This window comes from Telopea speciosissima, chromosome 2 (genome assembly GCF_018873765.1).
Source record: "Telopea speciosissima isolate NSW1024214 ecotype Mountain lineage chromosome 2, Tspe_v1, whole genome shotgun sequence".
Classification (NCBI taxonomy): Eukaryota; Viridiplantae; Streptophyta; class Magnoliopsida; order Proteales; family Proteaceae; genus Telopea; species Telopea speciosissima.
In genome coordinates this window covers 46,371,749-46,398,817 of record NC_057917.1, presented here as the reverse complement: position 1 = coordinate 46,398,817, position 27,069 = coordinate 46,371,749, and the positions used below count along the sequence as shown (strand labels likewise).

Sequence of the window (27,069 nt, the reverse complement as noted above, 5' to 3'; positions counted from 1 at the left end):
GCTAAAATGCCTTTTTCTTTTTTTCATCTTTTTCATTTTCCTTTTCCAAGTTTTATCAACAGAAAAGAAGAAGAGAGCATACACCACTTCCAAACTCAACGGAAAGTTGCACTTCGATTCCCTGTGACTGGGAAAGCCTGGCGTCGTCTAGGTTGCTGATTATCATTAGCTCCCTCATCTATTGGGCCACTATTGGCAGCTGAACTTTTGCGTCTTTCCTTTGAGCCAACCAGACCTCTCCGGCCTTCATCACTCTTCCCTTCTCCCTCTGCCTCCTTGCCCTCCCCAAATTTCAGCTCATTCCTTGCTGCAGCATAATCAAATGGCTTCAACTGCAAACCTTCATATTCACGAGAGCTTTGGACCTGCCCGTTGTTCTTGTTATGATTTATGGACTGGAAGCACTTCTGGAAGCTGGATGATAAATCAGACAGAGACGTGGGTTCATCCCCTGTATCTGGTTCCAAAGTGGAACCTATGTCATTGTCATTTTCCATAGGATGCAAAGCATCATTAGCAGCTTTTGGTACACCATCTGCTGATTTCTCGTCGTCTAAGCCACACTCCAATGATATAATATCTTCTAAATTGTTGGCCTCAGCTAGTGTGACAACAGGTTCAGAGGGATGAATTTCCACGGGTTTCTTGCATTCCTGGAAAAATGGTTTCATCTGCTTGTCACTGCCTGAAAACGAGTGGAATGGAAGGTTTACTGATGACTTGATCTTCTCCACCTTCATCTCTGCATTGTCCTGAAACAGTTTATTTCAGGATGTTACATTATTACACGGCAAATTCCTTAGCATAAAGTATATATGATCTAATAAGCTCCGTAATAATTGCAGCAGGCATCAAATCACTCTACAACTACAGTTAGGATGGACCAGAACTAGGTCGATAGGTCAGGTACAAGTCATTCACTAATTCAGAAAGAAACACAGCAGGTTGAGGCTTCAAGCATATGGTCATTAAAACCTTAGATGAATCCACTTCAATAGTAACAGTCCACCAAAGAGTACACAACTAGGTCAAGAGGTCAGGCATAAATCAGTTCCCGAGTGCAGTTTGAGGCTTTGGACAAGCAGTCACTAATTCCTGATACAACCCCAATTCAATAGAAATAGTCCATAAAAGAAAAGTCTCTCTCCCAACTTTCTTTTTTGATGAATATTTCTCTCCCCTTCTCTCTATACTTGAATCCTTTACAGGCCTTTTTATTCAAATAGGTGGAAAATGAATAACCAAACGGTATATATCTATAACTGGAAGCATATTTAGAAAGAAGCTATTGCTAGTCTCCTGTGCCAAACTTCTTTAGCCACTTCTGCATCTGTCGTATTCAGGTGAGCTTGCTCTGTGGTGGAGCATTTAGAAATGTGGTGAGGGCTGGCTGTCTGGGGACAGGTTAAGCCCAGGCCTGCTGGGATGCTTCTCATGAGATTGGGTGAGGGAATTGGAATGGGGCAAAAGAACAGGACACGAGAGAGATCAAGTAGCTGACCGGGCTAGATTTGCTATCTGTTACGCAAAGGTAACATCCTGGACAGGTTAACAATACTGAAACAGAAAATAGGAGGAAAAGGACGGAGAACAGGAGAATAAAGAAGAGGAGAGATATAGGCTGTACTTAAGAAAGCGCAAAAGAGAGCTGGACGCAAGAATAGAAGGAAGTACACGACCAACCTGGTCGCACTAACTCCACAACTGGGAGGTACATCCAACTAAAACTTTCATTCCATTATTCACTCTATCTAAATCGTTTATTTACAATCATATAAATAAAATAAATTAAAATAGGATGAATGAAGTGGAGAGGTGCATCCAGAGTGTTGTGTGGTCGACTTATTCCTTTAAAACTTTTATAAAGGAAAATTTTATAGGACAGTCATATGACCAACAACGATATACGGATCTGAATAGTGGGCAGTAAAGAAACATCATATAGATAAAATTAGCGTAGGTGAGATGATGATGTTGAGATGGATGAGTGGTCAAAACTAGAAAGGATGAAATAGGAAGATCATAGTAGAGTTGATTTGTAGCTCCAATACTGGGCTAAATGTGCTGCGAGAATGCCATTTGAGGTGGCACGGACATGTGCAACGGATGCCTTTAGATGCTCAAGTAAGGAGAAGTGATTTGATTCAGATTGAAGGAGCTAAAAGAGCCAAAGGTAGACCTAAATGATTCTAGGACAAGTGGTGAGGAAAGACACATAGCTTAGGCCTTGTTGTGAATATGGCTTTGAATAGAGCTGATTAGAGGGAAAGGATCAATGTAGCAGACCCCATTTAGTTGGGATAAGAGTGAGTTGGGTTGGGTTGAGTTGAGTTGAGTTGAGTTGAGTTGTATAAATAAAAAGAAATTGCATTCAAACAACGAAACTTGAAGCAAACTTAAACAAGGAAACTAAAACTGGAATATCCCTAGTGTTAAAAACTAGGGGTATTTTTGTCTTCTAGTTTAGGTTTTTGGGGATTCCTGGTATTTTTCATTCTTTCTGTCCTCAGTTTATAAGGTTGTAATAAGGGGTTAGGGGTAATTTTGTTTACTCCTAACCAAAGAACAATAAATATATTAGGAGGCTGCCTGCAATAGATATTCTAATTTTCTATCGCAGGCTGCTCCTCCTCTCTCTTGCGGCAACACTTTCTCCCTCTCTTCTTCTTCTTCCTCCTACAACTGTAAAATACATATTGCAGAAAAGTGATAACAGAAAGAGAGGAAGGAATGACAGTCCTACCCATAGTTCGAAAACTTGCCGAAATCTTGATGAATTGCCACCGTTTCGGTCAAAATTTTGACACCGAAATTTCAGTCATTTCGGTCATTTTGGCTGTTTGCCCCTGAGATGGCCAACCCAAACTCGAGGCAAAAAATATACTGTTTCAGCAAAATTTCTGTCATTTTGGTAAATTTCGCCGAAACAAGATTGAAACCTGAGTTTTCGAACTATGGTCTTACCTTGAAACCATTATGAAACAGAAGAGTTCTCTTATCCATTAACAAAACCATGATATATGTTGAAGAGAGGTTGAATTATGAAATTACCGTCCCCCATTTTCTGAAGAGTGAACTTTTCTGGCATTAAGAGGAGAAGCACAAGTAACCACAAAGGGCGTTTGAAAGGGGGTGAACCAGACGCGCATTATGAGATAAGAGAACAAAGAGAGATATTATGAGACTTCAGTTGAAGTATTGGTTCCTCTCTGTTGAATTGGGCTTGAACTACTGAAGATTCTAAGAACTGAAAGTACCTCCGGACCAGCTTGGTGGTTTTTCATCAGATCTTGGTCCTCATGCATAGTATGCATTTTAAAAAAAAAAAACAGATGGATACAAACCCAAATGCAACAATACATTTAAATTTATCAAATAGTAGTAGCAGTCAGGTGTGCAACTCTAAACTCAATCGGCTCAGATTAATTTATCTGGATTTGAAAAGGTTCCCAAAACATAACAATAAAACTCACTTTTTGTTCTGGATTAAGCTTTCTCTTCGAGGTTGAATTCCCCAAAAGTGCTCCAAAAGCTCTGCTTGGCTTCTTCAGCATTTGGATGGTGGCTCCAGTAACCTACAAAGCAATAGATTTTTCAGTTACCATACCAAACCTCAGTAGCAAGTTACAAGTATATATATATATATACATTTCCAATGTCCAGAGATTTTGCATACAGGTTTTGCAGAAGTTCTAGAGCTCATCTCAATATTTGTGTCACCCATTTGTGCTAAAAGAGCAGGGCTTCCCGTTGGAGGCTTTAACACAAAATCCTGTTCATTCTTGATTTTCCCAGCCTCACCAGGTAGTTCAAAGGAGCCTCCTTTTCCAGATGTACCACTTTCAAAAGCATTTCCCACAAGTTCTAAAGGCTCTTCCTTGAGCTGGACCGGTGCTGCTATGCATTCACCTATCTTCCCATTTACTGAATTATCATAATCATCATTTGTGTTCATTGTTTCAGCAGCTGCAGTCAGCATTCTTGTAGGGATCCCCATAGTTGGTAAGGCTTCAGATTCATCAGCTATCACTTTCACATTTTCATCTGATTCCTATTCATTGGAAAGATTTTACATTATTAAAACAGTGAAAAACAAAACAAAACCTTTCATGGAAAAATGTGTATGTGGTCCATCCATGTTCCGCACCTCCCATACTGCAAACATAGTTCACCAACAAGTCAATCAGCTCCGTTTAATTGTTGGACCACCTTAAGTAGTTATACTAGACCTATTTGATCAGTCAATGTAGGAGATTCCATTCAGGACAGTCAACACACCTGGTCCATTCATTGGAAGATAAGATCACAAACAATAGGGTTTATGCTCTATGAACCATATAAGATGTTGCCCACTAATTGAAATATCGGGATAAATGAGTTGGTGAGATTTGTTTGCAGTATCAAGGTCATTCATCATGGATGGTTTCGACCAAACAATGGTTTTCATTTTTTTATTTTTTTTTTGTACTTTTTAAATATATCTCTTACTGTTTCTTGGCGGCCCTTCTTTAGTTGCTCAGCTGCATTTTCAAAAGCAGCAGCATTTTGGATTGAATTCTCAATGATGATGAGTACAGAACTAAGATTGCGCTCAACGTAAGGATGTTTCGATCTAACTAGACGCCTCAGCTTTCCAGCATTGAGGGGAATATGCCTAGCTTTTTAATCCCAAAAAACACAAAAGACCGAGAGTAAGCCAACTTGTCTTTAATTACGTATATGATAGAGGAAAAGATTGAATAACCAAAATTTAGTTCAGATAATAGTAAATGGGTTCCCAAATACCAATGTCAAGTAAAGCTTTGTTTGGCAATATATAGCCAGTGCTTTCGTCCTCTGCACGGGCAACAGCATCTCTCCATTCACAAAGCCCCTGCACTCCAATTGAACTTAATATGTAAATAAAAGTGTCCTAGCAGTACAAATTTTTGTTATCTCTAGGACACTAAGTCAGTCTAGCAGTCAATAGACCGGCATAAAAAATTATAAATATAAAACAAAGTTCATGCAACAGGTTTATTTTTTTATAAAGGTGGTTATAGGACACCAAATTCTGAATGGAGGATCCTCAACCCCCTGCACGTCTGCCATATTTATGGCACACACAGGTAGCAGTGTTGACATACATGCAACCTCCATCCCGATACAAGTCATATTCCTCATACTAATACGAGATGGAGAGGAGGAATAACTCACTGCAACAATAGCCAGTTGCTGCGCATTGAAATCAGCCCCCCCTAACCTGCAATGAATACAAGAAAGAATTATATTCTAAAGTTTCATCCCTGTCCCAAATAAAAAAAGGTTGACTTTGGGGAGGTAAAACATTGAGCAAATAATGAAGACATCATGACTGTTCTAGGCCGCAGTTTTCAAGAAGACCATGCTATTAACAAGACATGAAGCAAGCCACAAACCCATATATGTAGAGATATGAAGTATCTGTCAAAAGTTCTTTCTCATAAAGCTGCATGCATATTTCATAACTGCGTCTGTAAACCTGTTAGCAAAAAGAAAGGTTGGTTAAAAGCAAAGACATTCAGAGGAACAAAATACATCATCAGTCATCACATCAGAGAACCAAGAAGCACACAGACATTGTTTATTAATTAAAATTCAATAGGACTTCTTTTTTATACTACTTCTAAGTTCTAACACAATGATTTAAAAAAAAAAAATAATCTGGCGGTATTTAATCTATTTCACTTTTGTAAATCGAAAAGAACAACAAATAAAATATGCTCCTTATTAAGTACACAACACAAAATCAACAAAAAACTCAGCCTTATCCCAACTTAATGGGGTTGGCTACATGGATCCAAACAAAACAAAGTAGGGGAAACTGAGGTCCAAACAAAAAATGGGAATGAAGAGATGGGGAAAAGAGGAATGGGATATGAAATGAGAAATGAAAAAAGGAAAATGACAAATGAAAGATGGAAAATGGAAAATAAAAAGAAAAATGAAGATGAAAGTAAGAGGAAAGAGGCACAATCCAGCACATCAAGAGAATCTCAGCTAAATGGGGTTTGCTACATGGATCTTTGCCCTCCAAAAGGCTCTATCTGAGGTCATACTTGGTACAAGACCTAGACTATGCATGTCCTTCCTTACAACTAATCCTATGGTCATTTTAGGCCTGCCCCTAGCCCTTTTAGCTCCTTCAATCAGGATCATATCACTCCTTACTAGGGTGTCCAGACCTCCATTGAACATGACCATACCACCTCAAACGACTCTCTCGGAGCTTGTCATTGATCGGGGCAACTCCCAAGTCAGCTCCAATACATTCATTACTTACTTTATCCTTCCTAGTTTGTCCGCACATCCATCTTTACATCCTCATGTCAGCTACACATAGCTTCTCAACATGACACTTCTTAACTGCCCAACATTCTACCTCATACATCATAGCCGGTCCTACAACAGTCCTATAGAACTTTCCTTTAAGCTTTAAAGGAATACGTCAGCCACATAGCACTCCGAATGCACCTCTCCATTTCATCCATCCCACTTTAATCCTCTGTGAAACATCATCCTCTATGTCACCTTCTTTATTTATGATTGACCCCAAATATCTAAAATAGACACTTTGCGGTATCTCTCTTTCCTCAATTTGCACCATGTTAGTATCCATCATAGTATGACTAAAATTACACATCATCTACTCCGTCTTCGTTCTATTAATCTTAAAGCCTCTTGTTTCCAAGGTTGATCTGCATAGATCTAACTTGGAATCAATCCTTGCTTTTGTCTCACCCACCAAAATGATATCATTGGCGAAGAGCATACACTATTGGACCTCGTCTGGAATGCTCTTGGTTATGTTGTCCATGATAAGCACAAATAGATAGGGGCTTAAGGCTGATCCCTGATGTAACCCAATCGTAATTAGGAATTCCTTGCCCTGACCTCCCACAGATCTCACACTAGTCACCATACCATCATACATATCTTTAATTCCATCCACATATTTACTTCACACCCCTCTCTTCACTAGGACATGCCAGATTACATCTCTAAGGACTCAGTAATAGGCCTTTTCTAGGTCAATAAAATCTTTCCATGAGCCTCCTCAATAAGTAGATAGCTTCTGTCGTGGATCTACCCAACATAAAAGCCAAAATGGTTCACCGAGATACGAGTCTCTGTTCGCAAACGGCCTCAATAACCTTCTCCCTAAGTTTCATAGTGTGACTCATTAGCTTTATGCTTCTTAATTATTGCAGCTTTGGATATCACCTTTATTTTTGTAGATCGGGACTACAATGCTTCTCCTCCAATCATCTGGCATCTTCCTTGAGTTCATAATACTATTAAACAGATTGGTTAACCAATATACCCCACAACCTCCTAGGGTTTAAAGATATGTCCACAATACAAAACCAATCAGAAATAATGGTGACTACTAATAAAGGATAACAATCTTTTTTAAAGGAAAAATTACACTCCCCTCCCATGTACTTTGCTTGAATTGCACTCCCCTCCCCTGCATATTGACTAATGACACTTCCCTCCCCTAAGATTTAAAGATTCTATCAACCATACCCAGTCCTTGAAAAAACACTGTTAAGTGATGACATGAACCTTAATATATTCATTTAGACTAAAAAATGCCCTTATATAGTGTGATATTCCACGATTACCCTCCCTAATAATAAGAGAACTAAGTGAAACGAAGATCTTCTTCTTCGTTCGAACACTCTCCGGCAGTAATCTTCCTTGTGCTTGTCAATTCAGCAGTTTGAGGGGTAACCACTTGGTTAACTTGAACATACTCATAAATCCTTCCATCGGAATGGGAAATGGTATGAGGAACTGGCATCATATTATTTGTTGAGGGGCATTCATTTTGTGCATCTAAGCTTTTCTGGCCAGAGATGGAGCGGTGATCCAAGCTATCGTTGAGGAAAGATTGAGAAGAGATGGAGATCGGAAGAAGAACCGCCAGCTATGCAACGAGAAATGATTCTACTGCAGCAGTTGTGATAGGAGCCAGACATCGAACCCCACAGATCAAGGATGGGGAATTGCAGTGAACTGGGCCCCACGGTAATAGTCGGAGGAGTACAGAAGTGATAAGAGAAATGCAGACAGAATCGCTGCAAGCATCACATGACCAGTGGCACCGGAGAGTTAGAACCTTTCTTGATGTGCTATGGAATTCCTCTGCAATCCCAAACACTGGCGATGTGTGGCAGCAACAAGAACAGCGGCCTTTGAGATCCCCGAGCTGATCCATGAATTGAAGCTGCTTAAGCACATCTCGGGAATGGTGGTTTTGGTGATCACAAGGACCAGGTAGAGAGTGAGATCTGGGAAATGGAACAAAAAATCGGAGGAAGAAGATCAATCCACTCTTCAAGCTTTCCCTGAGAAGAAAACCAAACCCCTGAAATCCTCTTTCTTCCCCAAAATATCTCTCTTCATGCCCTCTTTTGTTTTATGATTCTCTCGAATCTCTCTCCTCTCACAGTTTCACTCTCCCTTTCCTCACTGTCTCTGTCTCTTCATTTGAAACCCTAAGAAAATCAAACCCTAAGACCAAAAACCAAAAAAAACGAAGATGGGAAGTGGAGATGGGAGTTGCAGAAAATCTTGACAACAGAAATTGATTTACCAAGAAATTTGATCAAATGATAGACAAATCAGATAATGTGTAATTAGAATAACAGCGATTTCTTTTCTTTCCTTTGTTCTAATGCATTCACTGCTATATTAGTACTTCCAGTCTTCTTTCTCTCTCACTCCCAAACCCTAGCCTCGGTCACCAACCTTCAAAAGCAACTGAGATCAGATAATCGAAGCTTTCATTCATCTTTATCTTGATTTCCAATTTCTCATTTGAGTGTTACATGAGTTTCGGATCTCTTACCTTGCTAATTGACTAAGGGATTTGACAATTCCTACCTATCGTCTGGAAGAATACATTTGATCAAATCCACCCACCGCAAACCTTCTTTCTGTCCTCCTTTTCTTCTTTTTCTCTGTGTGCAAACAGGGCGAGGTTCTGTGACGATTCCTACCTAAGTAGATGTCATGGAACGAGCAGGGAAATCTTTACGCTCATGGCGGTGACGGTGCTTTGACGTCCACAAGGGTGATACCGGTGGTGAGGACGGTGATGTTTGGTAACTCGAGGTGCAGAGGGGTGGGGGCGGGTGGGGTTGCAGGAGGAAGAAGAGGAAGAAGAAGAAGAAGAAGAAGAAAAAGAAAGAAAGAAAGAAAGAAGAAAGAATAAAGAAAGGTATGAGGTAAGCACGGTTCAAAAACTCGTCTCGACCCCGAGATTGAGATCTCTGCGAGTTAGTGTATTTTGTTGTTTTGTTTCAATAAGATATTCGGTGGGCAAATGGCCATAGCTGGCTCCAAAACTTTAAGGGAAGCTTGTTTTAGGCTTAATAAACATATTTAAATCTTCAAATTGTAAAATAAAAGCACCCAATTTAGTGTTTTGGATATGCACCCTTGTTTGGAAGTAATCATTGAACCCTTAATGTAATATTGCCTATTCTACACATTGTTTGAGTGGTATGAGACATAATTGGCAAGTAAACAAGTAAATTATGGAATAATGGATGAAGACACATAATATTGAATATTATTTAAGAAATAGTTAAAGACTTAAAGTTTCTAGTACAAACCACAAGATATAGTGAAGTGTTCACAATGCATATTACATAGACAGTCAACCCAAGTACAATGAATATACATAAGTCATAGACACCTTACTACCTTAGTCTTCCACGTCTCAACTCCCAAGTCCCCAACAATACAATACTATGACTCTATGAGAACTGAGGAGGTCGAAATTCTCGAAATATTTGAGATTTCTCCGAGATTCTCGAAATATTCGAAATTTCGGTTGAGTTATTTGAAACTAAGCATGTTTTGTGTCTCGTATGTCATCTCATCTCAAGGAGATACAGATTCTCAAGATATTCGAGATCTCACCGAGATTTTGGTGAGTTTTTGAACTATAGAGGTAAAAGATGAGGGTATTATTGTCTTTTTTATTGCATTTCTAACACCGTCAGCCAATATGGGTACGGTTGATAGAATCTTTAAATCTTAGGGGAGAGGAGTGTCATCAGTCAATATGCAGGGGAGGGGAGTGTAATTTTCCCTTTTTAAAACTTACAGAAATAGTCGAACTCCTTCAAGAGCAAAAGTATTTCAATGAAATCAGAGTCCATCTATCTTAGCAGATAAATTGTTAAGAATTTAACGACTCATACAAATACTCATGGATAAAGAAGGTAGATAAGGTGGGAAGTCTTGTCTTCGATCCCAGTACTCCCAAATGTAGTAGTAGCACTACCGCAAGTAGTGCAGTCCACAAACCATGAATCCCACAGCACTTTATGGATTAAACCAAAAGAATATATGAAATATATAAAACAGTAAGAGGCATGGGTCAAGTAAGCTTGAAGCCAATAGAAATCCAGAATCCGGCATCATCTGCTTTCGACTTTACCTACGTTGCACACTTTAATTCAAGGTTCCTAATTTCGGTTTCGTCCAGGATTGAAACCAACATGTATTGTTGAACTAAGTGAAATGGGCTCGAAATTTGGTCCAGTTCACAGGTAAAATCGAAATGACCATTTTGGTGGAAAATGTTGGAATTTACCCTGAAACTTCTTGTAGTGTCTATTTAAGAATGTTTATTGTTTACAAATGTTAGAATCATTAGATTGGGGGGGGGGGGGGGGGGAACCCAAACTGGTAGTTTGGCTTCGGACCCTAGGTTGCTAGTGTACACCGTAGCCTACTTATCCTTTCCCTTATATATATCCTCTTCTACACATAATTTAGTGCTTTAACATAGACCATTAGCTAAATGGATAAGGCTTGACCTTTCAGAAATACCACCAAAGTGACAGGAATAACCCATATAATGACAAGATTCAAGAGAAAAATTACCAATACAACTCCGCATGTGTAGAGCCATCCCATCCAAATATCCAATCCACGAATATGGACCAAAAGAAGAAAACATTATCATTTGCAGCTTGAGATGCTCACAAATTCTATTGTGCAAGAGTTTATCCTCTCTCAAACAATATGCAAAAATCTGAAATACAGATGTACTCTTCTATGTCGTAAGAGCTCTGGATTCTCATCAAATAAAACACAATTACACCAATGGTCCTGATTCTAATTATATATATATATATGAATTAAGCCTAGGCATCAAGATCATTCAAATTTTTTTCTCACATGGGTATAGGAACTAAATTTTTCTACAGTGTCATTAGACTAGCAATCTAATTTCTTTGCCAACTATTGCAAGACCAAGTAAAGAGCCTAATAAATTTGTATTCACTATACACAATTTTCAAAATCAAAAGTGAAGACCAGAAGATCATGAATGCATTTCACTGTTGAAAGACACAGACACTGAAGGAATTTGGTACACATGAAGGACTCTGACTTTGCGAGGTAACAATCAAGAGTCAAAAATAGTTTTGAATATTAACCACAAAGAGGGAGAATGCATAAAAAACATAAATGATAAAATTATTGCAGCCCAGAAACTTTCTTCGGGGAAAGTTAGAATCCATGGTTTATGCTAGAGGTTAGTTAATGTGAAACAATGATTAAAACAAAAATACAAAGGAAATCAAGAAGCATTGCCCAAGACTCTGTGTCAGAATCCAACATGCCAAACACCAATGAATCGTCCATTGCAACTTGCAAGAGTCCTTGCAATACTCCTGTCAGGATGGAGGCTTCACCCACGGGCTCTATGCACTGATCATAACAAGAAGCTCAATAGGGCTCCAAATTTTACCCATCCTACCTGTTACCCACCTTACTCGACCCTCATTTGGAGCGTAAGGTAAGGGTTCTTTCGTCCATTTACGCCAAACTGGAAGAGTAAGGGTAAAGACTTTACCCGACCCATTTACCTACCCATCTAAATACTGTAATACACATAACAACTTAAGGATAATGGAACAACACAAGTGAAAATAGAATGGTTCAGACTGATGATAGTTAGATATTCCATAGTGAGAATTTTAGACACCTAGGGTCAATCATAAATATAAAAAAAGGAGAAAATTGACGAAGATATTACTCACAATAAATGTGAGGTGACAAAGAAACAACACATAAATAAAGCAAGTGCCGCTGAGATGGAGATGTTGAGGTGGATGAGTGGCAAAACTAAGAAGGATAGAATAAGAAATAAAAACATTTATGTAATTTAGGAGTGGATCCAATACATGATAAGTTGAGGGGAGGATCGTTTGAAGTGGTTTGGACACGTCTAAGAGTATAACTACGGCCAGTGTCAACGTTAAGATGGTGCCACTTAGAGGAATTAAAAGAACAAGGAGTAGGACAAAATCACCTTAGACTGAAAAAGAGATATGGATGACTTTGGCTTAAGAACTAATATGACATCAGATCGAGCTGATTGGAGAAAAAAGAAATAGTAACAAGTATGGCTTTGAATAGCTGATTGGAGAAAAAGGATCTACGTAGCCGACCCCATTTAGTTGGGATAAGGCTGAGTTGAGTTGAAGGTGACATAGATGATGATGTTTCACAAAGAATTAAAGTGCTTTGGTTGAAAGGGAGAGGTGCGACTGGAGTACTGTGTGACCGACACATTCCTTTAAAGCTTAAAGGAAAGTTCTACAGGACCATTGTTCGAACTACTATGATGTACGGGGCGGAATGTTGGGCAGTTAAGAAGTGCCATATAGCAAAGCTATGTGTTGCAGAGATGAGGGTGTTAAGATGGATGTGCGGCAAAACTATGAAGGATAAAGTGAGGAACGAACGTATTAGAGCTGATGTGGGAGTTGCCCCAATCAGCAACAAGCTTCGAGAATGTTGTCTGAGGTGGTTTGGCCATGTGCAGCGGAGGCCTAGGGATGCCCTAGTAAGGAGGAGTGATCTGATTTCGATTGAAGGAGCTAAAAGAGCAAGGGGCAAGCCTAAAATGACCATAGGTGAGGTTGTGAAGAATGACATGTATAGCCTTGGTTTTGTGCCAAGTATGACCTCAGATAGAGCTTATTGGAGAGCAAGGATCCACATCGTTGACACCTTGTCATAGTTGTCAAGGTGTCGCCTAGGCGACGCCTAGGAGTTCAGGCGCTTTGGTCGACTTGGGCGCCTTGGCTGCCTGCTTGGTATCACCTTGAATTTTGGCCCTCTCCAGCGCCTTGGGCCACCTAGACGCCGTGACAACTATGCACCTTGTAGCTGAGATTTTCCTGATTTCCTAGGCTATCCTCTTTCCTCTTACTTTCATTTTTCATTTTCCATCTCTCACTTTTCTTGTCTCATTTCTTCATTTCTATTCTTCATTCCTCTTACTTTCATTTCCTTTGTGGATATCAGTTTTCCCTACTTTGTTTTGAAAGGATCCATGTAGTCGACCCCATTTAGTGGGGATAAGGCTGAGTTGTTGTTGTTGTTGTTGTAAGGCTGAGTTCAGTTGGTTGTATGATCTTCATAGAGTTGAACGGTGAAACAGGATTCGCGTAGCTGATCCCACTTAGTTGGGATAAGGCCTTGATCAGTTGAGTTTTACATAATGCATACGACCGGTAGTATATTCTGGTTATTTTTTTTTGTTTTTTGGGTTTTGTAAGTGAGAAATGTTGCGTTCTGTGCATATTTGCTGGTACTTTACATTATTTGTAAGTAAAATAGGTGGAAATTTTGTTAAGTTACCTTACCAGTTTACCCACTAGGCAATGGGATTTTAACCTGTACACCATACAATTAGGGTATACCTGAACCTCTAGGCAAGGATTTAACTATCGGTATCGGGTATTGTATCGGAGGGGTGATTTTAAGCGACGTATCTTATCAGAAAGATGCAAGATATGCTAAAGACATGCATGGAAATGGTCAAGAAATGCATGGATGTACTTATGATACATATAAAACACAGTTTTAAAGTTATGCACTATGAAAATATATATCATCCTGATGCAAAGATTTGAGTTGATTTTACAATTTTACCTAATCAAGTGATGCAAACCCCTCCCCCCTCCCCCAAAAAAAGAGAGAGAGAGAGATGCAAATTTACCACTTTTTTGGCCGAATCTGTTTCGATCCGTTATTTGAGCACTGTAAGCCCCCAAAACTTGTTGAAATGGTTAAGATTAGGTTCGTTTTTAATGTTAGATGATTTCCTCCCAACTCACATCAATTAAAAAAACAAGTTTTCAAAGCCTTCGGTTTCTCTCCTTTTCATATCTCACTCGCGGTTTCTATTTTGCAGGTTTAAAGGAGGAATATCAAGTGTATCTTACCTGTATTGGAACATAAAAGACTATCGGTTCCGTATCAGGTCGTATTGGTCGATACAAACTTTATTTGAAAAATAAGTATTTTATCGGTACCCCCTGATACCGATATGATATGATCATAGTTGTCACGGCGTCACGGCGATCCAAGTCGGTGGAAGGGTGTCACGTCGATATATCGACATGTCGCCCGCCATGTCGTTGCCATGGCGAGCATGTCGACCATGTTTTATTTTTTATTTTCTCTATTTTTAATGTTTTAATAGATGTATACTCAAGCCATGTTTTATTTTTTCTCTATTGTTTCTCAAGTTTTAAGAAAAAAATTCAGAAATCGAGGAAGAAATCGAAGAGGGAAAGAAGAAATCGAAAGAAATCGAAGAGGGAAAGAAGAAATCGAAGAAGAAATCGAAGAGGGAAGAAGAAATCGAAGACAGGAAGAAGAAATCGAAGAGGGAAAGAGAGACAGGAAGAAGAAATCAAAGAGGGACGCCATGGCGTAGGTCGCCATGCAACCTTCTCCAACGCCAGGACGCCATGGCGACGCCATGACAACTATGGATATGATACTATCGATACTTGAAACCTTGCCTCTAGGGCAAGGGTAAAGGTTTTATTCCAACTAGGAGCGTAAGGGTAAACCAGTAAGGTAATTAATAGACCCTCCCCTACCTGTTCATCGCCTTACATCACCACAACTATAGTTATAGAATCATGGCAATCTTTAAACCAAAACTTTGACAGCTAACCATGAAGTACACTTTGTATTAAGTAGAAAAATGTAGAGTTAGAATCAGAAAGAATCACTTCCACACAAGTGCAGAAAGCTTTAACGAATATAAAATGATCACCTACACAAGGACAGAGACAATCATACAGTAGTGATTTTTATAAAGCAGGTCTATGAAACCACAATTATGGGCATTTTGGGTTAAGTTTCCAAGCGGCCCCCCCTAGGGGTGTCAATTTTGGACCAGAACTGGTAACCGGACCGAAACCAGCCCGCTAGGAACAGGAACCGACCATAGTTATCAAGGCGTCGCCATGGCGTCCAGGCTCCTTGGTCGCCTTGGACGCCTTGGGCGCCATGGCAGTGTCGCTTTGAATTTTGACCCTCTAAAACGCCATGGTCACCTTCCCGCCTTGATAACTATGGAATCGACCCACCCAATAGCTTATTGGTCCGGTTCCGGATCTACCGATAAGTTATTGGTTTGGTTCCGGATCTACCAATTAGGAACCAGTGGAAACAGAATAAATTCACAACCTAACCTTAATTTTTAAGACTCAAGGTCATGAGAGCTAAGGTCAAACCCTTTTATTTTTTTAGTTTTTCAATTTTGGCTGGTACCACTTGTCTCATATACTATTTTACCAAAGATTTGGCTGTAAATTTTTAAGGTCCATTTAGGAATGCTAACTTATGAACATACCTTAAAATAATCCTAATTTATGAGGTTGGTGGTGTTTCTACTGATTAATTAATACCAAACAAGAAGTAATATAGACTAGGTGTGATTTGAGGAAAAAAAATGAATCATATCTCAATTGATTGAAATTAGTGTTTTATTATAATATTATTAAATATATGTAGCATGTGTTAGGGAATTTTTTTAAAAAAATTTGATTGGACTGCTTGGAACCGTTTAGGAACCGGAACCAGCCCACCCATTAGTTAATGGTTTTTTTTTTAAAATTTGATTGAACTGCTTGGAACCGTTTAGGAACCGGAACCAGCCCACCCATTAGTCAATGGTCCTGGATCTCAAGTTTGGAACCGATTAGTTTATTGGTCCGGTTCTGGTCCTGATACTTTAGGACTGGAACCGTTAAGGAACCAGACCATTTGACACCCCTAGCCCCCTCACCCCCAAAAAAAAATGTTTGCTTCTTGAAGCCAAAAATTGCTTGAAGATTTTTATCCAAACAAAGCCTAGAATTATACAACATATCATTTTCACAAGAAAACATTTTGAAACCAAAACCAAAAGCAAAATAGTTCTGAAAATCTTGTTAAAATTTCCTCATACATAAATAGTAGAAGACCATTATGGCCTATATGAGTTATTACTATACCTCTAAGAGAAGATCATCACCACTTTCAGATTCTGCACGTGCTGAAAGCAATCTGGCTCTCATAAGATCATATATATGCAATAGATAATGGGTATCTTCTCTTGCGTATCTGTCAACATAGAAACCTAATGAGTCCAAGATTCTCGGATAAAGATAACTGGGTCAGTTAAGAAGCAAAGTCCTAATAACCAAGAAATATGAAAACACTGTACAACACAAATTACCTAAGCATCTCATCAGGAAGCAGGCGCAGTCTCCAATCTGCATTTTGGTATCTGCAAACAATTTTAGGTAAACCTTACAATATGAAAGACAACATCAAACGAAAAGGATGCCTCCAGAACACCGAGTTATGGTAAAGATAAAGAAGTTACTCCTTGTTTGCAGTGACTCCACAAAAATGATGCAGGAGATACTCCAAACTGTTCCTCTCTAATTGCAACACCCTAGACGCCTGTGAGTCCAATAAAAGAGTAATTCATTCCTCAGGATCATTATGATGGGGAATATTAGCAGCAAAATCTATTCTTTAAAAAACAACAAAAAAAAAAAAAGAAAGAAGAAGAAGAAAATAAGACTAGTACAGTCCAGCACAAAAACCATGATAAACTTTAGTTAAAAAAAGTAAAGTACATGTACTACAACAATGCAGCCTATACCAGAAATAACATTAAATGATAACTCAAGAACCCCTTGCTTTCCTAAATTCCAAAGATTCCTCAGGCTATGAGAGTTCCTTTCCATCATATATATATATATACACACATGTACTACAACAGCCTATACCAGAAATACCATTCAATGATAACCCAAGAACCCCTTGCTTTCCTAAATTCCAAAGATTCCTCGGGCTATGAGAGTTCCTTTCCATCATAATATAAGTCGAGGAGACGTTACACGTAAATGTAGATGCTACAAGGTTTCTTCAGGCTTAGGTCAGTAGTACAATGCAAAGTACCAAAAAAACATTCAAGGAGCAAGAAGAGAAGGCTTGCACCATAATATAAAAGAAACATCAAACGTCACGTCTGTTTCTAAATATTAATATGCTTTATGCATTTAATGATCCGCAATATTGCACCAAAAAGAACATGATTAGCAAACACTTGAAAAGGCAACCAAAAAAAGTGTAAGCTGTTGCCTGGAACTGTTTATAGTAATGGCCATGCATCAGCAGCAGAGTTGGTCCAAACTTTCTTTTGAACCTGCAAGACAAGAATAGCGTACTAAAAAGCTCATTAAATTAAGACTCTTCTTTCCTTGTAAAACCACTGGATGCTCAAACCTTCATACCAAGTTAGCTTTAAACCAACCCAGTGGTCCATTCTCTATTCTGGTCTCTGGACATCAACAGAAAAATACAGAGTACAAATAGTGCAATGCCTCGGAGAAACTACTCTATGAAGAGAGAATTTGCATACACCAATGCCTATAAGCAGGTAGTCTACGTTCAAAGAAGCTTTCACAACTTCAATCACACCAATGCAGTCTTTTCATAGGATTAAAATTTCTTTTATCATAAAGACAAGAAATAAGACCTTACTAGGGGAGTTAAATGAATGGAAATCAAGAGGTATTGAAAGCCAGTAGATGCCAATATGCTCTAAATTTAATGGCATTAAGCCATTAAAGGCTCAATAATAATGCCCTGGTGAAGGCCAAGAACACCTGTTGGCTACAGATCTCCCTACGAATTAGAATTTAGAACCACCCTTATCTTAAAGCACAATTTGTCACCTAACAGTCCTACCAAAACCTTAAGGACAATGAATGAATACATCATGTTAAACCTGGCTACTCATAAAAGGAGGAAAAAACAATCAGATAACTTGGAAATTATCGCCAGGACTATTGATGGGTTCCTAGAAGCCTAAAGGATTAGGTTTTAGAAACTCAGATTAACCACGATCAACAGTGATGTAACAATAACCAGAAGTGAAGAAAAATTGATAACAGAAGATCAACAAATCGGATGACTTTAAATTTTTTGAAATATGGTCCGCCCACCCTAAATTCCTTAACATTGTCTCTGAAGCTTGGGCTAAACCTGTTTGTCAACACTTCTCCCCCCTCATCTCCTTTGCCCATAAGCACCGGAATGTTAAATGCGCTCTCAAGGGGTGGAACTCCTCCTCTGGTAATATCTCTTCTCTTGTCTCAGATTGCAAGGCCAAGTTGTCTGATATTCAGATTAGACTAAAATCTGATGCCCATAATGCCTCTTTGTCTGAAGAAGAGAAATCTGTCTTCTTGAATCTTCTGTCCTTGATTGTTGCCCAAGAGGAAAGCTTCCTCAAGCAGAAATCCCACATTAAATGGTTGGAGCTTGGGGATTTGAATTCTGCTTACTTCCACAGATCCTGAGGCCAGAACCAATATCTACTCGATTGTTTCCCTTATGTCTACAAATGATCCAACCTCTCACTAAAGTAAAAGAGATTAAGTCTGCTGCTGTGGACTTGGACAGCTTTTTAGACCCCCTGTCTCTGCCTCTCCTGATCCTTTTCTGGAAGGCTTCCTCAACAAATCCATCCCCCTTTCCCTCCTAGCTACCCTTCAACCTATCCCCTCTGAGTCTGAATTCTCAATTCTGTTCTCTCTGACTGTACATTTTGTCGCCCAATCACACTATTGAGACGTATTGAGGTAAACATGGCCAACCAGAGTGGGCTCCACCGGTAGCTAATTCTGTTGTACCTGATGGCAGTACTCTGAAAGTGTCTTTAGGTTCCTTCAATCCTACCTCCTCATCTGGCGGTACTTCTTCAGGCTATGTGTCTCGAGATAACTACAATCACTCAGTAAAGCTTCTACAAAATCTTCAGCCATCTCCCACCAACAATTCATCCACAGCCACTCTGGCCCACACAGGTACATCCATTCATCCCACTCCATGGATTATTGATTTTGGTGCCTCTACCCACATGACTAGTAAGTCCAAATTATTTTTTTCATTATTAATTGTTTCCAACTCTTCTCCTGTCATACTAGCTAATGAATCCTTGACCCATGTGACTAGTCATGGTACGGTTTACCCTGTTCCTTCCATGACCTTATCCTCTGTTCTTCACATACCCAAATTACCATTAAGTTTGTTATTTGTTAGTCAACTAACCAAATCTCTTAATTGCTCAGTCACCTTTTTTCCTGCCTATTGTGTTTTTCAGGGTCTTTAGACAAGGAGGACGATTGGTGGCAAACTTGAATACTATCTCTATGGCACTGGACCTCCTATCACTGCTTCGACTACTATTGGTGTCCTATCTCCTCTCCAATGGCATTTTTTATTGGGTCACCTATCTCTATTGAAGCTTCAGCGTATGGTTCCCAGTTGTTAGTCTGTGTCTTGTTTGGAGTTTCAAGCCTGTGAGCTTGGCAAACATCATCGGTCATCTTTTCCTACTCGTTCTAGTTCTAGAAGTCAGTCTTTATTTTCTTAGTTTATTTGGACATCTGGGGTCTGTGTCGTGTCAAAAATAGGCTAGGTTTTACTTATTTTTATTACATTTGTGGACAATCATTCTAGACTTACTTGGGTGTATTCGTTGAAAGATCGGTTCAAGTTTTTGTCTGTTTTTAAAGAATTTTATAAATAAATAAAGACCCAAATTGATGTTTCTATTACGGTATTCCATTTTGATAATACACTTGAGTACACTCAACGTGAGTTTTCAACATTTTGTTCTAATCACGGTATGGTCCACCAAACCAATTGTTCAAATACCCCACAACAAATTGGGGTTGATGAACGAAAAAAAACAAACAATTATTGGAGATTGCCCACTCCTTGATTATTCATATGAATGTTCCAAAGCATTTTTAGTGTGTTGCAGTTTTCAATGCATGTTATTTGATAAATCGGATGCGTTCCTCTGTCCTAGATAACCAATCTCCTTTCTCGATCATGTTCCCCCAAACCCCCTTATTTTCCATGCCACTTCGAGGTTTTTGGGTGTCTGTTTTGCTCATATTTTACAACCCCAGGTCGATAAGTTGTCTCCCAGGGCTGTCAAGTGCATTTTTCTTGGTTACTCTAGGACCGAGAAAGGGTATAAATGTTATGATCCTGTTAGTCATCGGCAATTTGTTAGTGCTGATGTCACTTTTTTTTAAAGTACTTCGTATTTTGTCCCTCACATCCTTATTTCTCCTTTTGAGAATGATAATACTTGTGCTCCTCCTATGTCAGATCCAGTGCTGTTTTCTGATGTTCCAAGTGTATCAGCTGCGTAAGAAGACAGTACCATCTATTGTGTTGCAGCCTTCCTCTCAATCTACTCCTCCAGCTGAAGTTCATCCTGACTTACAAGTGGCTCTTCGCAAAGGTACTTGTTTTTGCACTCAAAATTCCTTGATTGCTTGTCCTATTAAAAACTATATTTCTATTTCCCACTTTCCATCTCCTTTACATAATCTTGCCTTGTCCATATCTACTAACTCCATTCCTCAAACTCATCAAGAATCTTTATCTCATCCTGGGTAGAAAGTAGCTATAAACAGAAATGGATGCTTTACTTTCTCAAAAAATGTGAACTTTGGCAGATTTACCTCTAGGCAAGGACATTGTGTGATGTCCTTGGGTGGACACAATCTGATGGTTCAGTGGAACCGCTCAGAGCTCATTGGTTTATCAAGGGTTACACTCAGATGTATGGTGTGGATTACGTCAAGACTTTTTCAAACTAGTTTCTCACCTTAATTCGGTTCATGTTCTTATATCCTTAGCTGTCAATCTAGACTGGCCTCTTTATCAGTTAGATATAAAGAATGTCTTTTATATAGTGATCTGCATGAGGAGGTGTATATGGAGCAATCTCCCAAGTATATTGCTTAGGGGGAGAATTCACATAAAGTATGCAAGCTACACAAGGCTATTTATGGGTTTAAACAGTCAACTAGAGCCTGGTTTGACAAATTCAGCTCAATTGTTACTAAATATGATTTCTCACAATGTTATTCTAATCATTCGGTCTTTGTTCGTCAGCGGAGTTCTAAGGTGGTTGTGCTAGTTGTATCTGTTGATGATATTAATGTATCTAGTATTGCAAAGTTAAAATCCTTTCTACATCAACAATTTCAGATGAAAGACTTGGGTTCCCTCAGCTATTTTCTTGATATTGAAGTACTACGGAGAAAGAAAGGGATTAGTTTGACACAATAGAAACATGTGTTGGATCTTTGTCTGGAAGTGGCATACTTGCATGTAAACCAATTGATACTCCTATGGATCCGTACCAGAAGTTTGGCACAGATGAATAGATGATGGAGAAATACTTGATGATACACACCGGTAGGAGACTAGTTGGATAGCTTATTTATCTAACTGTTACTAGACCTGACATTTCTTTTGTTGTGGGTGTTATTAGTAAATTTCTGCAGTCGTCAAAGAAAGTACATTGGGAGGCAGCGTGTCACATTTACGATACTTAAAGGGAGCTCCAGGAAAGGGACTCATTTATCGTCCACATCAGAATATTGGTCCAGTAGAGTTCTCTGATGCTGATTGGGCCAGTGCTGATGGTGATAGGAGATTTACCAAAGGTTATTGCACATTTGTTGGAGAAAATCTTGTCTCATGGCACAGCATGAAGCAAATGATTGTGACTAGATCCAGAAATGAGGCTGAGTAAAGAGCTATGGCTCATACTGTAGCTGAGTTGATGTGGTTGAAATCTCTTATTATTACTCAACCAATGAAGATGTTTTGCAACAATCAAGCTACTATCTACATTGCCAGCAATCCTGTGCTTTATGATAGAACCAAACATATTGAGGTTGATTGTCACTTCGTGAGGGATGATGTTATGAAGAACATGATTGTTATTCCATTCGTTTCATCTGCTGACTAGTTGACTGACCTTTTTACCAAGTCTCTTTTTGGTCTTGCTTTTCGGAAGTGATATTCCAAGTTGGGCATGGGAGATGTGTATGCTCCATCTTGAGGGGGAGTGTCCCTATCGTGAGTAGTTTAGCTAAGTTGGTTTCGTCTGAAGTAGTTTCCTAAGTGTATTCTTCTCCCTCTTCATCATCTCTCTCTATCTCTTCTATTACATGGTTACTGGTAGGCTGGTCATTAAGTTCTTTCTTCCTAACAAAAACAAATTAAAATAAACTACCCCACGCTAGGCTGTAGGTGTAGTCCTAATGTAATTAAGATTACTAATAAATAAACGTAAAACTGGCTTCGAATTTATAAAGAATATTCCAGACTTACAAGGAACTAATAAAACAATAAAAAATAGACCCTAAATAGTAGCCCAAGACCTGGTTGTTGTGGTGAACCAGAACACCATTCTAACTGAGTCAACTCACAGAGTCGCTGGCTCAGTTGCTAGCTCACTGAGTTGGCGAATCAAGGAGTTGAGTTTTCCTTCTCCTCCATTGGTAATTTTAAAGTACCTAACCTGCTGATCTGCATCAACTAAAGTTGGCACACTGTTTCTATTCCAAACCCAATCACCTAAGACGAGCTGTGTTGAACAATTTATGGAGTGCATTTGCTAAATACCTAGGTAATTAGCTAAGTGATGCTATGAAACAGTAACGACAATTAGAAGGGAAGGAAAGGAATATTTCTATACAAAAATAGTGAACGGTGTCACAGTATTTCAAAATAACCATGTGGACTCATACATAGAAACTCGAAAACCTGAGCCCTATTCTTGACACTTGACTCCTACAAAGTCTGATCAAATTAAAGTTTTGAAACATTAGCCATGTGTAACTTGAAAAGGAATTAATATCGAAATTAAGCATTGCAAACATAATGGACAGCCTCATTCCAATTATTGCAGCAGTTTCCAAACCCAATAAACACCAATAATGAAATCACTACAAAACAAAAGGAACACCATTCCATCTTAGATATACAAACAAAGAAAGGAAACATAGCTGATGCAAACCCTGTCACCAAATTCACAAAGACAGAGGCTAAGTAAAACAAGAAAAAGGATGACCATAATATTGGACAGAGAGAACTATATGGAGCAACAAATAGCTCGACAATGATTTTGAACGAAAAATAATATAAGTCAAAGTAACCATCGTATGTGTGAACAAAGAGCTTCACATGAATGTAAGTCCAGCCACAGGCAAGATAATAGAGCTAAGAGTAAGGAAAATAATCAAGACAAAAGGTTGACCTACATCCCATCAGCCAGTATCCCTTAAATTCTACTGTACATGCAGTATAAACAAAGGTACTGGATTTTCCAATAAGCTGAAAATCAAGAAGGGGGAAGAAAAAAGCTCCACTAGTTCACAGCTTTCTTTTATCTATCTTCTAAGTAAACAAGAGAGAGAAGGCTCAGAAAAAAGTCTGTATCTACAAAGGTTACAAGGTAAAACCTGTCCAGTGTCAAACAAGTTGCAGACATATATGCCAAAGTCCCGTTGAAGCCACAGTATATCACGATCCGCCCCATGCATAACCTAATTGAGAAAAGCATACCATCAAAACCAAAGCAACACTGTTAAGATCAAGACATGCTTAACAGGATATAAAAAGAACATACCTTCTTCTTCGAGGGGTCTTTAAACAATTCCCTGAGATGTGGACCAATGAGTACCCGAAGTTTTAGCGTATCAACTACATAGTCTTCACTTCTAGTAGAAATTTGCATCAAGCACGTCATTCCTTGAAAGGAACGATATTGATTATGCTCCAAATCAACCTAGGTAACAATAAGAAAATAAGTAACAGTAATAAAGAAAAGAGTAAAACTAAATATAGATTTAAATTCTTCAATAAGTTACAATAAAATTTCCCTATCCACCAAAAGCGAATTTTTTTAAGGGTCGAAATGAACTGTTGAAGAGATCGAAAGAAAAACAGAGTTCAACAACAGCTTGTTTGGAGAGAAGAGAACATATCACTAGTTTTATTGTGAAAGGATTTGAGAAGCAAACTTGACATAATAGCAAATAAGAAGGAGCTTCATTCAATTCAATGAAGCTGATCAAGGATGTGACCACCAAATGACTCTTGATCACAGCTTCTTACATAGCCCAAAGTTGGTATAATTGGAAACTCTTGATCCCAGCTTCTTAAGAAAGTGATCTCTAGTTGCTCAAGATTTTATTAGAAACTGGCAATCAGACCAGATCCGTAATAGGGGACAGGATCTCAAGATTTTATCTGGTTCTCTTTTTAACAAGTGGCCATTTCCATGGGATTTAAGGGGCTACTGGATCCTTCAGACTGGGTGACCTTTTCGAAGTATATTTACCACGCAACAGTTGATTCAATGGCATGGACATAGTTCACATTTTCGGTGTATGCTAAAACACTTTTTATACTATTTTTCATTCTTTCCATGTTTTACATCCAAAAGCCTTGGTCATCGTGTAATAACAACATCAACAGTGACCAAATTCATATTTTAGCATACCAATACAAAATAAATTATTTATGTGCATTAGACAGCCCTTGGGGCAGCAATAGCAACGATTAGACAATAATCCCAGGAAAAAAAAAACAGAATCCAAAGAAAAATGTAAGCTAAAATCAAAATGAAGCATAGTGTTTACTGCAAACTCATCCACATTTTGCAACTTGGCAGCCAACTCCTTCAAATCCTTGACTTCTTCAATGAGCTTAAAAGGGGTACTCTCTATAGGGAGCGGTTTTACTGGTTCCACATCCCCAATGTTTCTATCAACAAAATCATACACAGAGAACTCCTCCTGTAGATTTCAACATAAGGTATAATTAGACAAACAATAAGACGTAGCAAAAAGATTTAAAAACTTAGTAATAATTGAAGCAGTAAAACAAAATACTATTGACACAAGCAAAACATTTGAGGAAAGTAAGCACGATATATCAAAGCAGCACTGGGAAAAAGAGAGAACATAAGAAAAAACAATGGCAGGCCAGCACAGTTTGACCACTGAAACAAAAATCAAACCAAAGATACAAGCCTTTAATCATGTCCCATCAACAAGTATGGTAACATTTGGCCATACCTTGACCAATAAAAGAAATTTCCAGGTAATATGCATGTACATTCTAAGCGGTCAGAAATTCTCAAACCAAAAAATTCATTATAGCCACAGAGACCATTTGTAAACTAGAAAACAATACTTGAATGGATGATCAAAGGGGAAAAATGTTACGACACGAGTTGTTGTGAGAAGTTATCAGATACAATATTACAGTGACTTTCAAAAGAAAGGAAGACGATAGACTGTTGAGCTTAATATTGTTCACATAAACTGGAAATCAAGGAGAAGGGGAAGGTCAGAAGAAGAATATATTTCTTCAAACTGCACTTTAACACTCCAGTTGGATCATTCAGGTGATTCAATAAGTGGTAGGTAATGATATGGTTAAGAGGTAACTATCAAGCCCTTCATGAAGTTTTACATAAATCTGTACACACTCAAGAACAGGAGACAGCAAGACAGCATTTAACTGACATATCTATGTAATTGTGTGATATGTGCTGAGTAGGAGGATTAAGCATGGAGAAGAAAATTAATAAAGTACATGGGGCAAGCAGTTAATGATTGGAAAAAATAATAGTTATCACTATTGGAAAAATTGGGGGGGGGGTGTTGTCCTGGGCGTCCAGGCATGTGAAATTCTTGCAAATAATTTCCAGACGTTGACATCAGCAATGACTAAATTAGCAATAAAATCTTTTGGAATTTCTTTAAAAAAAAAAAAAGGGGGGGGGGGGGGGGGGGAAGAAACTAGATTAGCAAAAACTGAACGAAAGACCTACGGAATAACAGAATCACATCAGAACAGAACACCTTGTCAACAACAAATAGTGAGGGGGGGTGTATTCATGCGAAACAATTAAGCCCTTGAACTGGCTAGCAAAGATGATCTTTCTTCATGGTTTCAGAAAGGCATCAACAGGAGAACACCAAATGGAACAAGGGTGGTTCAAGAAAAACCAACGTCATGCATCAACTACAAAGGAGTTCAATGGAAACTAACCAAAGGATGTATAAATCTGCTCCCGTCCCCACTCCTCTTCAGCCAAACGTGCTCGAACGGCTGGTTCGAGTTATTAACCATTATTTTATGTTCGTCTTGGGGTCGAACAATCGATGGTATATGGAATGGCACGCGTGGCTTTGCCCCTGTTGTTTTCTTATCCCTTGAAGCCACCTTAACTGACGTCACAGGACACGAATCTTGTCCCTTCTCAGTCTCCATACTGTGACTACCTACTTTCTTCTTTTTCCCGTAAACCAACTGAAACCCATCTTCAGAGCTTATCGAACTATTACGTTCCCCTACATCCTCTTCTTTCTTCCTCAGCCTGCTAAATTCATCCATGGAAACATCACATCTTTCAATGACCTCGTCACTAACATTAACCAGCCACTCGTAAGCTTCTTCTGAATCTTTAGGAAAAGTCATCTCCTTCCCCAATAGAAAACTTGATGAACCAATACTTTTCAACAGCGATTCAGATTTCTCAGCGATTTCTTTCATAGGAACTTTGAATTCGTCGAAGTTGCGAAAGAAATGGAAGTCTTTGTCTGAAGGAATACCTCTAGAAGAAACGGAAAGCTTCGAAAGAGAAGATGCCAAAGGACCATTAGCCAACGCTTGCAATGTTTCAGCTTTTTGTTTCAAAGTCTCCTCCGGTACCGAATCAATCTCCATCGCCTCTGCTCTTACCGATCAAGAAAGATTGGCTAGGGTTTCGATTAAACCATTATGTAGAGAGACATTAATAATTATAAAGAATAA

General features: G+C 38.8%; 1 protein-coding gene across 1 annotated transcript; it reads right to left on the bottom strand.

Moving 5' to 3' along the window:
• LOC122651636 (protein RRP6-like 2) lies at positions 1–27,069 on the bottom strand. Its single transcript, XM_043845105.1, has 14 exons — positions 26,305–27,069; positions 24,885–25,040; positions 23,870–24,028; positions 23,703–23,786; positions 16,730–16,809; positions 16,580–16,630; positions 16,356–16,464; positions 5,418–5,500; positions 5,197–5,242; positions 4,786–4,873; positions 4,489–4,658; positions 3,677–4,051; positions 3,474–3,575; positions 1–752 (listed from the first exon to the last, which is right to left on the bottom strand). Exons 1-14 carry the CDS (start codon positions 26,980–26,982, stop codon positions 96–98), a joined length of 2,838 nt encoding a protein of 945 aa, XP_043701040.1. The 5' UTR covers positions 26,983–27,069; the 3' UTR covers positions 1–95.

What these genes read in the sequence shown, in the direction of transcription:
- LOC122651636 (XM_043845105.1), bottom strand. Translation starts at nt 26,982, where the DNA reads ATGGAGATTGATTCGGTACCGGAGGAGACTTTGAAACAAAAAGCTGAA. An exon ending in AAGACCCCTCGAAGAAGAAG is followed by an intron (nt 23,787 to 23,869) that starts GTATGTTCTTTT and finishes TTTCTCAATTAG; the next exon opens with GTTATGCATGGGGCGGATCG. An exon ending in GTGATGATCTTCTCTTAGAG is followed by an intron (nt 5,501 to 16,355) that starts GTATAGTAATAA and finishes TTTTGCTAACAG; the next exon opens with GTTTACAGACGCAGTTATGA.